At 45.8% G+C, this 17,004-nt stretch overlaps 1 protein-coding gene across 2 annotated transcripts in view; it reads right to left on the bottom strand.

Moving 5' to 3' along the window:
• The window catches only part of mrc2 (mannose receptor, C type 2), a 197,902-nt gene that overhangs the window by 36,725 nt on the left and 144,173 nt on the right, over positions 1-17,004 (bottom strand). For both annotated transcript variants that reach the window (XM_052038769.1, XM_052038770.1), the window contains 4 exons: positions 12,702-12,734; positions 9,844-10,010; positions 1,640-1,707; positions 422-522 (listed from right to left, as the gene is read on the bottom strand). In XM_052038769.1, coding sequence (XP_051894729.1) covers positions 422-522; positions 1,640-1,707; positions 9,844-10,010; positions 12,702-12,734 — 369 coding nt within the window. The remainder of the gene's footprint in view (positions 1-421; positions 523-1,639; positions 1,708-9,843; positions 10,011-12,701; positions 12,735-17,004) is intronic.

The following is a 17,004-nucleotide window of genomic DNA, read 5'->3' as shown; positions in this document are numbered from 1 at the left end:
CCAGCTGAAGTCTCCAGCTTTCCATCCTGTGAAAAGCAGCTTATCTGGCAATGATGGTTCATCACCAATGAATACACGCTCTTCCCATCACATGCATTCACTGCTAATGAGCTGTCTGCTCCACTCACACTCTGAAATGGATGCTAAAGATTTCACAGCTCCACTTTGATGAAGAGCTCTGGTGTTCTGACTAATATTTATCCCTCTATTAAGATTAGTTAGTCATTATCACACTGTTGTTTCTCAGGGCTTGCTCTGCACAGATTGGGTACTGTGTTTCCCACATTACAAGAGTCTTCATTTACTTTCTATTATTCTGCTGCAGGGCAGGATGAAGCTTCCAAAGCAGGAAGTGTTTATGGTTGAAAGGGATTGGGAAATATCTGTCCAATACGGCTTAATCACTTGCAGCTCCTCTTACCTTTACTGGGTGACATGTAGACACATTTTCTGTCTCTAGAAACTGGCCGTGGCCTCCCAGAGGCCCAGGAGACAAAGTTCAGGAGTGAGCCATCAGACCACCTGCAAGGGAGATCACGGATATTGTAATCAGGAACACCAAAATTTTATTACACTGGAGGTCAATGGTTATTAACATTTTTTGAGTTAGAGTGTTACGGTTGGGAAGTGGGTGGCGATCTTGTAAGGGCAACTTGGGGTTGGGTGCAATGCCTCCTGCCTTTGTGACCAAAAAGCCTGCTTGTGGTGGAACTATACCCCAACAGGAAGAGTGGGGGTGCATTGATGTTGGTGACTTACCTCAGGCTCCTGTGAAACTAGATCCTAACAGGGGCATAAGAGAATGAGGGGCGATGTTATAGAGGTGTATACAATTATGAGGGGCATAGATAGGATGAACACGCACAGTCTTTTTCTCTGGGTTGGGAAATCAAGAACCAGAGGGCAGATAGGTTTAAGGTGAGAGGGGAGAGATTTAATAGGAACCTGAGGGGCAACTTTTTCACCCAGAGAGTGGTCAGTATATGGAATGAACAGCCAGAGGAAGTGGTTGAGGCAGGTACATTAACAACATTTAATAAGTACTTGGACAATTACACGGATAGGAAAGGTTTCGAGGGATATGGGCCAAACACGGGCAAATGGGACTGACTTAGATGGGAACCTTGGTCGGCATGGATCACTGGGGCCGGACGGCCTGTTTCCGTGCTGTACGACTCGAACAGGAAGACTTGGGGTGCTGGGAAAGTGGGGGAGACAAAAAATTGGTCTTCAGTGCTTTACTTGGAGTGGAGGGTACATAGAACTTGTCACCACAGGCAACAGTAGAAGGAAATTGCACTGATGCATTTAAGGGGAAACTAGGAAAGCTCCTGAGGGAGAGGGAACAGAGGAATCAGTTGAACAGGTGAGCACGGTGGCAGCAGGCTCATGCGAAGTATTAACCATTTGCACCGTGAGGCCCGTTTCTATGCTCCAATATCCATGTAATAAAACCAGCTGGTCAAGGAAGGATTGTAGGAGAAAACAGGCAGAGGTGGGGAAGTGAGACGTTGATATACAAAAGAAGAATGGCATTAAAGAATGAGTAAAGAGTGACAAGAGGATGTGTCAAGAGATGACAAAACACAGTACGACTATTGAAAAGATCACTTGTCGCAGGAGACCAAACACCACCGACCTGAATCGTCCATCATTCTCATAGGTGTGGAGGCCAATCCACCAAAGCTGGTCCTGAACCCGAGACAGCTGGCAAAGTACAAATTGAATTCGTTATTCCTGTGGATACGGTTTATTTAATTATTCATGTTCAGCATGGAGCATCACTGGTGAGGCCAACAACTTTTGCTCAATGCTAAGGGCCTTGAGAAGTTGTGGGAGGGACTTCTCAGCGGTTAGCGTAATGCTTTACAGCGCCAGTGACCCGGGTTCAATTCCGGCCGCTGTCTGTAAGGAGTTTGTACGTTCTCCCCGTGTCTGCGTGGGTTTCCTCCGAGTGCTCTGGTTTCCTCCCACATTCCAAAGACGTACGGGTTAGGAAGTTGTGGGCGTGCTATGTTGGTGCTGGAAGCGTGGCGACACTTGCAGGCTGCCCCCAGAAACACTCTATGCAAAAAGATGCATTTCACTGTGTGTTTCGATGTACATGTGACTAATAAAGGTATCTTGGAAAGTATTATCATATCACTATTAGGTAGAGAGCTCCTAATGGCTGATTCAGTGACAAGGAAGCATATAGTGACAGGAGTCCAATCCAAGACTGTGTGTGAATCAGAAGAACAGAAAGTAAAGGTATTCCCAAGTAATTGCTGCCTCCAGCCATAAAGGTGGGAAAGATTATGGGTTATGGAGGGGCTGTAACAGCACACCCTGTAGACAGAGCATGTGACAGCCATGGTGGGCAGCAAACAGAGTGGATAAGGTGGGGGAATGGGTGTCAACCTGTGAAGCACTTTGCCCGGATACAGGAGTGGTGTTTTGGGTGAAACTACCCGGGCAGGTGGAAATCATTGTATCTCACACTTGAGAGCGTCTGGGGTGTTGTGAGTTGAACCGCGCAGCACAATAGTGCAGCTAGCGGAGCTCCTGCCTCACTGCTCCGCAGCCCGGGTTCAATCCTCACCTCCAGTTGTTTGCATAGACTTTGCACATTCTCTCTGTGACAGAGTGGGTTTCCCCCAGGTGCTCCGGTTTTCCTCCCACATCCCAAAAATGTGCTGGCTGGTAAGTTAATTGGTTACTGTGAGCTATCCTAGTGTACATGGGTGGAGTGGCTGGCAAGTGAGAGAATGGGATTGATGAGATTGGTCTGAGAGCTGACACAGATCCAATGTACTGAATGACCACCTATTCTGTAAGGAAATATGATAAATACAAACGTGAGAAAAATATGGGAAGTCACCTGCCGCTGATTGTCCAGCCTCAAACCTGCTCTGTAGGAACATAGAAAGACAGCAGGAGTAGGCCATTCGGCCCATCAAGCCTGCTCTGCATTCAGTACAATCATGGCTGATCAACTGTCTCAGTACCATATTCCGTTCTCTCTCCCCCAAGCCCCTTGAAGCTTTGTGTCTACGAATTATCTTCCTTTTTAAAAATTGTTCAATGACTTGGCTTTAACCTACTCTACGGCAGTGATGTTACTTATATTCATGCAATGACTCATTTTGGCAAGGAGGGAATGGTGGGAGTGGCACTACAAACCTGGTGGCACCCTAATCTGAGGAAGGAGGCACAAAGAAAGGCAGAAGAATGTAACATTTGCCAGAAAAATAATCCTGGTAAAGCAGTTAAGTGTCCTCCGGGTAAGACAAGGATGCCTATGGGGCCCATTTGAATGCATACAGATTGATTTTATAGAATTGCCCAGAGTACATGCTACAAGTACTGTCTTGTGATCATTGTTCTTTTAGTAGATGGATAGAGCAATACCAACAGCACTGTGAGTACTGTGTCCAGTTCTGGTCGCCTCATTGTAGGAAGGATGTGGAGGCTTTGGAAGGGGTGCAGAGGAGATTTGCCAGGATGCTGCCTGGATTAGAGAGCATGGATTATGAGGAGAGACCAAAGGAGTTAGGGGTTTACTCACTGGAGAGGAGGAGGATGAGGGGAGACATGATAGAGGTATACAAAATATTAAGAGGAATAGATAGAGTGGACAGCCAGTGCCTCTTTCCCAGGGCACCAATGCTCAATACAAGAGGGCATGGCTTTAAGGTAATGGGTGGGAAGTTCAAGGGAGATGTCAGAGAGAAGTTTTTCTCCCAGAGAGTGGTTGGTGCATGGAATGCGCTGCCTGGGGTGGTGGTGGAGGTTGATACGTTGGTCAAGTTCAAGATATTGTTAGATAAGCATATGGAGGAACTAAAATAGAGCGATATGTGGGAGGAAGGGGTTAGGTAGTCTTAGGTTTGGTCGGCACAACATGGTGGGCCGAAGGGCCTGTATTGTGCTGTATTGTTCTACGGTCCTATGGAATTCCACAGGTTTACCACCCTCTGAATTAAGATGCTTCTCCTCATCTTACTCATAAACGTCTTATCCTGAGACGTGTGACCTCTCCTTCTGGACAACCCAGCCAGCGTAAACATCCTCTTTGCATCCAGTCTGTCTATCCCTGTCCGAGTTGTAGAAGTTTCAGTTGGATTCCCCTCTCATTCTTCTAAACTCGAGCTGAGTTCCAGCGAAGGGTCCCAGACCTGAAACATTAACTGGTTCTCCTTCCACAGATGCTGCCTGACCCGCTGAGTGCTTCCAGCATTTTGTTTTTATTTTAGATTCCCAGCATCTGCAGCTTTTTGATTTTCATTTATGAGTGAATACAAATCTGGTCGACCCAATCTCTCCTCATGTGGCAGTTCCACCATCGTCTGGTGAACCTTCTCTGTGCTGTACTTCTGGCAAGAATGTCCTTTCTTAGATAAGGAGTCCAAAACAGCACACAACACTTTTAGTGTGGTCTCACCTCGCCAGCCTTTGCTCTGCACTCAAATCCTCTTGCAAATGAAGACCAATATAACTTTCACCTTCTTAAAAAGGCTTGTTGCACCTGCATGTTTATCAGTGCCTGGTGTATAATAAAACCCAATCCTCTTTGTACTTCAACACTTCCCATCGAACACCATTTAAGTAGTATGCAGCCTATCTGTTTTTGCTTTCAGAGGAGATAACTTCACATTTATCCATGTCGTACTGTATCTGCCAACGTTTTGCCCACTCACTCAATTTGTCTACTTTGCCTTGAAGTCTTTTTACGTCCTCCTCACAATCCCACGCAGTTTAGTGGAATTGACCAAATCTAAAATATTACATTTTGTTTCCTCATCCAAATCATTGCCATATGTTACAAATAGCACTATTCCCGTTTCAACTAACTAGTTACTGCCTGTCATCTCAGCAACAACCCCATTCGTTTCTTCTGTATCCTATCGGTCAACCAATTTTCAATCAATCATTACCTCAAGTAGCATGAGATTGAATTTTACACACTGACCTCTAATGTGGGACTTTATCAAAAGCTTTCTGAAAATCCAAGTACAGCAAATCCACTTGTTCTCCCTACAAGTTACATACAGTAGGTTTGTCAAACACACTTTCCCTTCCAGAAATTCATATTGATTTGTCTAATCCTTTTGCTGTTTTCTAAGTGTCTTCTCATCTCATCCTTATTAATACCCTCGAGTGTTTTCCCTTCTACTGATGTTAGTCCAACCAGTCTAGTGTTTCTCCCTCCCTCCTTTTTTAAACAGTGAGGTTACTGCACCCCCCACCCTCCCATTCTGTGGGAACTATTCTGCAACCTGTAGAGTTCTGTAAAATGGTAACCAATGCATCCATTACTTCTGCAGGCATTTCCTTTAGCATGCTAGGATAGAAAATTATCAGTCCCGGGGATTTATTGGCTTTCAGTGCCAATAATCTTGCCAGCACTATTTTTCCGTCAGTACTAATTTCCTTAGTTCTTCACCTTCATTAGATTGCTGGTCCCCTAACTTTTCTGAAAAGTCATTAGTGTCCTCTTGTGTGGAGGCTGATCTGCCATTTCCCTGTTCCCCATGATGAAGTCTCCCATTTCTGACCATAGGGGACCTACACGCAACTTCATGAATCTTTTCCTTTTTACATATTTGTAGAAACTTTTTCTGTCCACTGTGTTTAGTCTCGTACCTTATTTTGCTTTCTTAATCAATATCTTTCGTATTAGTATTGGTATTAGTTTATTATTGTCACTTGTACTGAGGTACAGTGAATAACTTGTCTTGCATACCGTTTCTACAGATCAATTCATTACACAGTGCATTGAGGTAGTACAGGGTAAAAACAATAACAGAATACAGTGTGATGTGTCACAGCTACAGTACAAAACTTGATTTACTACTATTTCTGACAACCTTATACAACTCCTCTTTGGATCTAATATGATATTCTTGTTAGGTCATACTTTCTATTGTGTTCTTACATGAGTCAGGTATCTACAACTGTTGTAGTTTTTGCATTCATTCCTTAAATATGAGCCATTGCCAATCCACTGTGATGGCTTTTAATGAAGCTCACCAATCAAAGCCAACACATAGCTTCGCTGTTGACTTTGTTTAGATTTAGGATGTTAGTTTTGGTTGGAGCGACTTCACTTTGCATCTTAATGTGGAATCATGTTACGGTCACTCCTCCCTCATGGGCCTGCCCGGCATCGCAAGGTCATTAACTAGTCTGTTCCCTAGTTGGCTGCTCAACCTACTGGTCCAAACATCCACCCATCATGCATTCCAGGATCTCTTCCTCCACAGTATTACTGCCGACCTGCTTTGGCCATATTCTCCTTTCTTTCACATGAAAGAAATTCAACCCTTCTTGCATTCCAATATCACCCCAGTTCGTTCTCCCCTTTCACTTTCCTCTGACCCCATTTCTTCCACCTCCACCCCCCCACAGTCCCACCCCCTGCTGTGTTTTCACTATGCCTCCTGACTGTCCCCTCTCTGGTCCTGATCAGCTTTGTCCGCCCCCAATGAATTCCGAGTTTGACTTGACATTGAACTCTTCTTCAACCACCTTCACCTCTGTGCCCATTGGCCAGAACCCTTCAGCCCAAACACTGGATCCTTTCTCCTGCGTTCAGTATTCCCGATCCACTCGGACCCCTACCTCTAGCTGCTTACCCTCACTAGATCCATTCATTGATAACTGCTGATGTGATGTTGACTGTCTTGATTTTTCCACTCTTCTGCTCTTGTAACCTACCCCCTTCTGAACTCGCAGCATTCCATTCAGTAAGGACCAACCCCAATATCGTCATCCAACCTGCTGACAAGGGTGGTGCTGTTGTGGTCTGGCGAACTGACCTCTATCTCGCAGAGGCCAGACGTCAGTGCTCAGACATCTCCTCATAGCTCCCTTTGGATCATGATCCCACCATTGAACATCACAAGGTCTCCCACACTGTCATGGATCTCATTTCCTCCGGAGATCTTCCCTCTGCAGCTCCCAGCTTTGCACAGCTGCTTCTACCTTCTTCACAAAATCCACAGCAGGACTGCCCTTCCAGACCTAACGTTTCAGCCTTTTCTTGCCCCACCACACTTCATTCTTCCTATCTTGACTCTATCCTTTCTCCTCTGGTCCAGTCCCTTCCCATTTGTATCCATGACATCTCTGACACCTTCCACCACTGATGCCTCCAATTCCCTGGTCCCAAAAAACTCATCTTTACCATGGACATACGATCCCTTAACCCCTTCATCCCACATCAGGATGGTGTGAGGGCCCTCCGCTTCTTTCTTGAGCAGAGGTCTCCAGTTTCCCTTGACCAACACATTCAATGGCCTGGTTGAACGTCCACACATTGAACAACTTCTCTTCAACTCCACTCACTTTCTCTAGATCAAAGGTGTAGCTATGGGCCCAAGCCATGCCCGTCTTTTTATGCGATATGTGGAACAGTCTTTATTTCAGTCCTATCTAGGCCCCCTCCCTCAGCACTGGTGCTGTCTCCTGCACTCATGCAGAACTCGACAAATTCATTTCATTTCCTGCCAATTTCTGCCCTGTCCTCAGCTTCATGTGGTCAATCGCTGACTCTTCTCTTCCTTTTCTGGATCCCTCTGTCTCCATCTCAGGAGATAGACTAGCTACTCACGTCCATTACAAGCTTATTGACTCCCATCTCAACTACTTTTCGTCCCATCCTGCTTCATTACATTACCATCTCTTTGTAATGCAATGTCCCAAAGTTAATCTACTTTCAGCTCACTGCAGAGCCCAGATTGCAGCCGAATCGGAGGTTGGAATTGACTTCCCGCTCTGTTGCTGGACTCAGCTGTGAGTCCAAGGGCCGAGCACCCACATTCTAAATGGAGCACCAATCTTGATTAACAGGCAAGTGCACAAAAGTGTTTGTTTGTTCTATTTTACTTTTTTCTTATGTTTTTAATTATTTTATTTCTAGTACTTTAATGTGTGTTTAAGAAACCATAATTTTTAATTTAAAAAAATTATTTTAATGTTCTTGGGCTGTTTTTAAATGTCTCCAAGTTGTCAAAAGCCCATCAGGGCATTCCGGAGACAAGGCCTCAGGAGCCCTCATGGGACCTGGTTACCATTCATGGCCCACTCTGCTTCGAGAGATTGCCGTGGCAACCGGGCCTCCAGCTCGGTTGGAATCGCATGGTCACAAAAAGGATAGTCTTGGGAAAAGTGAGCACAGCCACCAGGCCTTCTACACAGCTGACAATGCCAACTAGTCTTTGTATTACTGATAAACGTGGATACAAAGCTTTCTGTCCCACTATGATACAGAAACAGTTGTGATCCCAACACAGATCTTTGTGGCCCTCATCACACTCTGCCGATTTGGGCTCGTAATCCTTGAGGGGAGGAGTGGGGCAAGAGCTGGCAGGCGATAGGTGGATCCAGGTGAGGAGGGGTTGATTGGCAGTTGGGGGAGATCACAGAAAGGCAAATGGAACATTGCAAGTAGGATCAAACACAACAGTAGGGAGTCGTGAGTCTTGCTACAGCTGGAAACCACATCTGGAGAACAGCAAACACCTGGTGACTGCCTTACCCAAGGAAGGATACTTCCCTTGGTGCAACACGATGTGATCCCTGGGATGGGAGATTGGGCTATGAGGAAAGGTTGAGCTGAAAGGGCCTATGCTCTTTGAAGAATGAGAGGTGATATCAATGAAATGTATGAGATTATGGAGAGTATGTGAACATGGTGGCCTGTGTGAGGGTGTTTCCCCTGATGAGGGTGTGGAGAACTACGGGGCACCATCTCAGGATAAAGGGCCAAGTTAAAGGGCCAGGATAAAGGACCTCTCAGTTGAGGAGGAATTGAGGAGGAATTTCTTTCCTCAGTGTTTTTACAGGTTTTATAGGTTTTACAAATTCACCACATCAAAGAGCTGTGGGTGCTGAGAATCCAAAGCTGAGACTGATTGACGGGGGAGGAAAGTGAAGCTGAGGCCAAAGGTTACATCAGCTTGATCTTATTGAAAGGTGAAATGCCTTGAGGGGCCTTCTTGCCCAATTCCTGCTTCTAAAATTACATTTCTTTCATGGCCTCTCCCTTTCCTATCAGCCTCAAGCTCTAAAACCTACCAAGAACTTCCCAAGCTTTGATGTCTAGAATATTCACACCTTCCTTCAACCCTTCACATCAGTTTACGGATGCCCAGATCCTAAGCTCCAAAATTCCCTCCCTAAAATTCTCTATCTCTCTTTACTGGAGACTCCTTAATATCTACTGCTTTGATTGCCTTCCTTACTATCTTCATACATTCAGCGTACATTTTGTGTGACAATGTTCCTGAGGGACTTTGTAACTTTATGTTAACGATTCAAAACAAACTGCAAGGTTTTTTAATTTTAAGGGAACACAGGAACACAAAGAGAGAAGTTATTAGTTTGCTCCACCATTCAATAGGTCTGTACTTCAGTTCTTCCTACCTGTCTTTGGTCTGTAGTCCAAGATTGCTACAACTAACTGCAGTTTAGTTTCTCTCCTCTCCCAAATTAACAATGGGGAGCCAGAGCTTATGGCTGGGAGCATGTAAAAGATATTCAGGTGCAGAGTTCAACTACAAAAGGTGGAACACCCTGGGAGATGGACCACTTTCTGTGGTCTGGGGGACAGAGCTCTGTGCCAGGAACAGCAACACTCTCCTTCACCACCAGAAACTGCTAAATTGCAAAAATAACCTTAGATCCACAAGTGGGCTGCTTGCATTCACACAAACCGTTAAATCAGATGAACGATTCCCAGTCGCCTCCAGTGTCTTACTTTCCCAAACTAACTGTCCTGACCAGCTGTGGTTCACATCGATGCACACTACCCAGGAAACTATCTTCCATCTAGTTGCAGCTATGACTCTGGATTCCTACCTCCTGGAGACTCTGTTCCAGGAAGGTCAGCTCCTGTTGACTGTGGATGGATGCCAGTTCCGCTCTGAACCAGGTGCAGATCCGACGGGCCTGAGGCCAGGTGGAGCGATGTTCAAAGAACTTGTACTCGGCGTCCTTGAAGCGAACCCACTTGTTGCTTGAGGTATCTGGGAAGAGATAACAATGGCTCCGTTTGTACCAATAGAGACCATCCAAAGTCAAAAAAGCACTGGGGAAGGAACTCATCTTTGGTTGTGAACAATATGGCAGTGGCTGTGTGTTGTAGTCTAGTCTGTTCGATTGACTTTAATAGTGATTGACGATAAATTTCTAGCCAATAATATCTGAAGGATGGGCAAAACCCAGAAACACTGAGGCGCCTAGCTAATGGATGACCTTTTGTCCAGAACCAGATGAAGTTATAGATTTAACAACTTATAAGCAGGGAGTAGAACAAAAGGAAAACCATGGGTGGGACTGGCCAGATGTGAGGAGGGCAAAGCTACAACTGGGAGTTCCTGCTTTGAAGTCACCACCCATCTGTGTTTGTCCGGTCCAGTTCCCTGGCTGGCTGGCTGGATAACTGTGAAGTACAAACTACACGTTTTAAAAACACCCAAGGTTCACATTTCCCACTCTCGTTATGGAAGGCACACCACTCAATATTCTGCAGTCTATGAGCAACACAGTCCTCTTGATGGAAACGCCATCTGTCTCGGATACACAATTCTGACTACACACCTCAGGTAGCAGAGCCTCAAGTTTCACAGGAGTGTGTTGGGGAACTACCAAGTCATTTACCTCATTGCTGTTTGTGGGAGCTTGCTGTGCACAAATCTGGTCCTAGGTCACTACAGTGGTTACTCTCCAAAAATACTTCTTTGATTTAAAGCACCTTGGGATTAGATAGGAGCTATATAAATGTATCTTTTCCCTAAATTGAAGAAAATAGATAAGGTTTTTACAACTTTTTTTTAGACATGAGCAGGAAATGGACAGTTTCTGAACGGTTATTGCAATATGCAAGTTACCTCACCTGACCTTGTTCTTATTTCCTGACTATCCTCTGCCAGTAAGTTTGTTCTCAAATCACCGTCTCCTCTCTCTCTCTCTCTCTCTCCTAGTCATCGTCTGAAGCTCAACCAGACCCTTTGCAACAATGGCAGGACGTTTAACCTTTGGGTGAACTTATATCACATATCCTTTTGATTATCAAGACCACCTACTTCCACCTGGAGTCACAGAGTCATACAGCACAGAAACAGGCCCTTCAGCCCACCAGGTCAATGCTGACCATCAAATACCTATTTATACTAATCCCATTTACAGCACCCATTCTGTAGCCACCTATCCCTTGGCGATTCAAGTGCTTGCCCAGAGCTTTCAATGTTGTGAGAGTATCTGCCTCCACCACCTTCTCAGGCCGTGTGCTTCAGACTCCAACCATCCTCTGGCTGAAAAAAATCTTCCTCACGTCTCTAAACCTCTCACTGCTCACTCTGAACCTATGCCCTCTGGTCTTAGACAACTATGCCACGGACAGAAGTTTCTCACCATCCAGCCTATCTATGCCTCTTGTTAATTTTGACCTCTATCGGGTCGCCCTCTCAGCCTCCACTGCTTCAAGGAAAACAAACGCAGCCTGTACAGTCTCTCCTCATAACTCAAACACTCCATTGCAGGCAACATTCTGGTGTATCTGCCCTGCACCCTCTCCTGTGCAAATATGTGCTTCCTACAAGTGTGGCAGAAATGCACACACGATTCCAGCTGTGAACCAATGTTTTATAAAGTTATACCTCGATCTCCCTCTCTTATACACTGTGCCCTGGCTCATGAAGGCAAGCATCCTGTCTACCTGTGCTGCCACCTTCAGGGATTTTTTATACGCCAAGGTCCCTTTATTCCTCTGTAATACCTCCAAGTCTCCTCCTATGCTTCAGGTCTTGCTGCCAAAATCCTCCTTCATGCCTTTATCACCAGCAGACCCCACTAATCCAAGGCTCCTGATCCTGGCTTTCCAACTCATGTCCTCGGTAACCTTGAGATCACCCAGAACTCTGTTGCCTTCATTCTGAGAAGAGACGTTCCCCATCACCCTTGTATCAGTTGGTCTGCTGGTCGAGCTTTGCCTCTGTCTTGAATACTTCCATGGCCTTGCATCTCCTTAATATTCATACCACATTAGAAAAATTCATTTACATTCACCCCCTCACACAGTGGCTAGGAGAAGGCCTGGTCAAATGTAACTACCCCTTCTCCTGATAGGGCAAACCAGAGGAGGAATGTTGTCTCTGTGCGGTTGGTTTGGTCATCGCAGATGAACTAATCTGGCATCTTGGTATTTCCTGTGCCTTAAAAGAAAGTCTCGTGAACCTCGGGCTCACTCTATCACAGAACCAGCAGGTAATGATCATCAGTTTCCGACCCTCGAAGCAATGGAAGAGACCAAGGAGGAATTCTACCACAACCTTGAACAATTTTTGACCCGAGTTGCAACAGGAGACAAACTGCTTCAATGTAAAGGACACAAGCCTCTGGAAAGGTGCGAGTGGCAGGGAAAGCTAGCCCCAGTGGCACCATGCTAACAAAATGCTCAGAACATCCCCTCGTCAGAACCATCACTGCTTTTAGGCAAAGTGGACCTTGAGCTGGGGGGCCTGAGCCCAGTTAAGTGGATGCAGGATATCTTTGTGGTTGCAGTACTGAGGAGAAAAACTGCGCTGGGAAATTCCAACCACGGTGAAGAGTATAACACAAAACAGGGGCAATGACACTTGTTGCTGATAACGACTTCAGAGCCCCTCACATACAATACTCCAGGCATCACACTGTAGGATGGAAAAAATACACCGTACCTTCAGTGCCTTCTGGTTCTTTCACAACTGCTCCTGTGGGGAGAAGGAAGAGTAGATGAGAACAGTCTTTAAACCCAAGACATGCAATTCTTCAGTTCAAATTACAGACACATGGCTGGGGAAGAACGCACTTGTTAACTTTAAGTGCACTAATGTTGGAGAGAGAGGGGTTGTTATTGGAAGCCTGATTGCTGAGGAACTACTGCTTTGAAGGACCAATTTAGAAACAGTTAGGTGAAGAAGATTGCTGATTTTTAGGTGTACGTTGGGTCTGCGTTTGGGCTTAGGAGCAGGTGGGTTCAGCTGGCCAGAGGAAAACGGGTTGGAGTTCTGGAAGGAAAACACGATGATGCTCAGCAGGCCAGGCAGCATCCGTGGAGAAAAGCAGGCAGTCAACGTTTCGGGTCAGGACCCTTCTTCAGGACTGAAGATAGGAAAAGGGGAAGCCCAATATATAGGAGGGAAAAGCAGAGAAGTGATAGGTGGACAAAAGAGGGGCAGCGGGGTGGGCACAGGGTGGTGATAGGTAGATGCAGGTAAGAGATGGTGATAGGCAGGTGAGGGGGAGGAGGGGAGAGCAGATCCACCTATCTTCAGTCCTGAAGAAGGGTCCTGACCCGGAATGTTGACCGCCTGCTTTCCTCCAAGGATGCTGCCTGGCCTTGCTGAGTTCCTCCAGCATCACAGCGTTTTTCATCTAGATTCCAGCATCTGCAGTCCTTTGTTTCTCTGGAATTCTGGAAGCTCAGGGTTGAGGGGTGGGAGTGAACAGAAGCTGGGGCCAGAGGAGATCAGGGATTTGAGGCCAAGGGTGATCAGTGAGGGGCGGTTTGGGATCAGGAGCAATTCAGAGGTTTGGGGCAGAGGTGTCAGAAGCTTGGGACCAGGACAGATCAGGGTTGAGACAGTGAGAGGAAGGGTTTGTGCCTTGCTGGGAGCATCTGAAGATTGGAAGGTAATTAATGGGATTTGGGTCTCAGTCCACAGCAAGGCTCGTAACACTGAGGTGTCCTAGGAGTGCTCAATGATGTTGCACCTGGACAACGCGGACTAATTTCTCCAGCAATGCGTTAAAGGGGACACAGTACATCACTGTATGTCACAGGCCAGGTCAGGGCTGATTCAGCCCAATGGAACATTCCAGAGTTACTGGACTGGTCAATGCAACATTGCATTTACAAGACTGTACACTGAACATGCTGCTGTAACATGCTTGCGTACTGTTGTTGTGGAGCAAGGGAATCATTTATACAAGTCTGCTTTCAGGTCATCAACGGTACTGCACAGCTCCAGCAACCCAGGTTCGATCCCGACTTCAGGTGTTGCCTCGCTGGAGATTGTTCTCCCTGGGAACGTGTGGGTTTTGATCCAGTTCCCTCCCACATCTCCCATGTAGGTGGGTGGCAGGAGAATGAGGGAGGGGGCCGATGGGTACATGAGAATAGATATCAAGGAAATAAGTGGGGGGGGCGAGGGGGTGGACTGAAGGGAATACTCTGAGCTGGCATAGACTCGATGGGCAGAACGATCTCCTTGTGTGTTATAAGAAAATATGAGGTCAAAGAGTAACATATGCATTTGATTTTATCTCACGAAGGAAGAGAGAGGCTAGTTCACCAGACCCGAGCTGTACACATACACTCTCCCTCCTCGAGGTCAGAGCTCGATCAAATAAATCGGTTTCTGACCTGAGAACACACTGTGCGAGTGATTCTTGGGAAGTACAGTTTCAATACCATCCCCCTCCACATAAATCTGAGGCAAACCGCCCAGTTGGAAATCCGTACCCAAGAAATTAGAGAATCATAGGGTTATACAGCACGGAAACAGGCCCTTCGGCCCCAATCATCCATGGTGACCAAGTTCCCTACTTGAGCTTGTCCTGTTTGCCTGTGTTTGGCCATATCCCCCAAAACCTTTCCTATCCATGTACCTGTCCAAATGTCTTTTAAATGTTGTAACTGTACCCACCTCTACCACCTCCTCTGGCAGCTCGTTCCATACATCCACCATCCTCTGTGTGAAAAAGTTAGTCCTCGGGTCCCCTTTATATCTTTCCCCTTTCACCTTAAACTTATGCCCTCTAGTTTTAGACTCCCTTACTCTGATAAAAAGACTGACCATTGACCTTATCCATGCCCCTCATGATTTTATAAACATCTATATATAAGCCTCCTGCGCTCCAGAGAAAACAACTCAGCCGATCCAGTCTCTCCTTACAACTCAGCACTCCAGATCCAGTAACATCTTGTGAATCTTTTCTGCATTTTCCAGCTTAATGACAGGACCAGCTGTCGGATCCGCTGATTTTCGAATCCGCAGGTTCTTTCAGGAGTCCAAGGATGAGTTGAAAACAACTTGGTCCTTCACAAAGTTTTATTGGAAAAGTTTAAAACAAAGAAACAGTTACAGAGCACACGGCACTAGCTTTACTACTAGGAGATGAGCTGAGACAATAGGAACTAAAGATGAGCTAGGGCCAGGGGGAAGAGAGCAAGAGAGATAGAGGCAAGAGAGAGATTAACAAAAAAACGACACCTTTTATACCTGAGATAAGAGGTACTCCTTAGCTAACAATAGTCCAATCAGAAAACCTATTAGATACCTGTGGCAAAATCAACCAATGAGAAAACATGTATTCACCTGATGGACGAACCAATAAGCTAAGAAGTGACAATATCTTGTGCAGTCACTTGAGGTGTATTAAACACATGTTAAAAAATAACTTAAAACAGTCAAAACCAACCCAGCTTAACGACATCCTTCTTACAGCTGGGTGACCAGAACTGCACACAATACTCCAAGAGTGGTCTCACCAACATCTTGAACAGTTGTAACGTGACGTCAACTGTTATACCCAGTGCCCTGACTGATGAAGGCAGGCATGCCAAACGCCTTCTTCACTACCCTGTCTACCTTTGTCGGCACTTACACGGAACAATGTTCCTGTACGCCTAAGTCCTTCTGTTCTACAGCACTCTCCAGGGCCCTACCATGTACTGTGTAAGTCCTGCCCTGGTTTAACAAACCAAAATGTACCACAATGAGCTGCCACAGGAAGTGGTTGAGGCAGGTACATTTGCAACATTTAAAAGGCACTTGGACAGGTACATGGATAGGAAAGGTTTAGAGGGAAATGGCCAAACACAGACAAATGGGAATCTTGGTTGGCATGGGCCAGTTGGGCTGAAGGACCTGTTTCCGTGCTGTACGACTCTATGGTCTTGTACTTATCCAAGTTAAATTCCATTTGCCATTCCTTAGCCCACCTTCCCAGTTGATCAAAATACTGTTGTAATCTTAGAAAACCTTCTTTACTGACCATTACACCATCAATTTTGGTGCTATCCGCAAACTTACCAATCTACCAACTGCATTTTCATCCAAATCGTCAATATAGATGACAAACAACAGAGGACCCAGCACCAATCCCTGCGGCACACCACTGGTCACAGGCCTCCAGTCTGAAAAACAACCCTCCACAACCACCTTCTGACTCCTACCACCAAGCCAGTTTTGTATCTAATTGGCAAGCTCACCCTGGATCCCATGTGATCTAGTCTTCCAGGCCAGCCTACCATGCTTTTTAAATCATGGATGACCTGCCCCAGGCCTCATCTCCTCTCTATGCCAGTTCCCCATAGCCCTCTATTCCCTGAACTTTCAAAAACTTATCTACTTCCTCTTTAAGTACCCCCAATGATCTCGCCTCCACAAACTGCTGAGGAGGAGAATTCCAGAGATTCATTACCCTGTGTGAGAATAAGTTCCCATGCACCTCAGTTTTAAATGACTGCCTCCTAATGTGGATCGATGGGTCCTCGTTCGAGACTCTCCCACTAGTGGAAACGTCTCAACATCTACCCAGACATACCCCCTCAGGATCTGATATGTTTCATTCTTCCAAACCCCAAAGAATATTCATCTACTTTCTTTAGCTGCTATTGAAAGAACAACTCCCTTGTGTGAGGAATTAGCTGAGTGAACCTACCCCAATGTCAGTATATCTGTTCTTAGATAAGGAGACTGAAATTGTGAAAAAGGCCTCTTTATTCCCACTCTCTGTCTTTGATAAGATCACCAATCATCATTCTGTGCTAACATGCTTTTTCTGGTCCCATGAACTCTTACCTTGTGCACCAGCCTTTTCTGTGGCACCTTGTCAAATGCCTTCTGAAAATCCAAATACAGGGGCTCCCTTGGTTACGGAAGACCTGACTTACGGAAATCCAACTTTACACAAATTCACCCATAAACTGTTACAGAATTTTTCAAGATAGGAACGTTAGTTAACGAAATGCAA

The sequence above is a fragment of the Pristis pectinata genome, chromosome 25 (assembly GCF_009764475.1).
Source record: "Pristis pectinata isolate sPriPec2 chromosome 25, sPriPec2.1.pri, whole genome shotgun sequence".
NCBI lineage: Eukaryota > Metazoa > Chordata > Chondrichthyes > Rhinopristiformes > Pristidae > Pristis > Pristis pectinata.
This window is presented reverse-complemented; position numbering and strand designations above follow the sequence as displayed.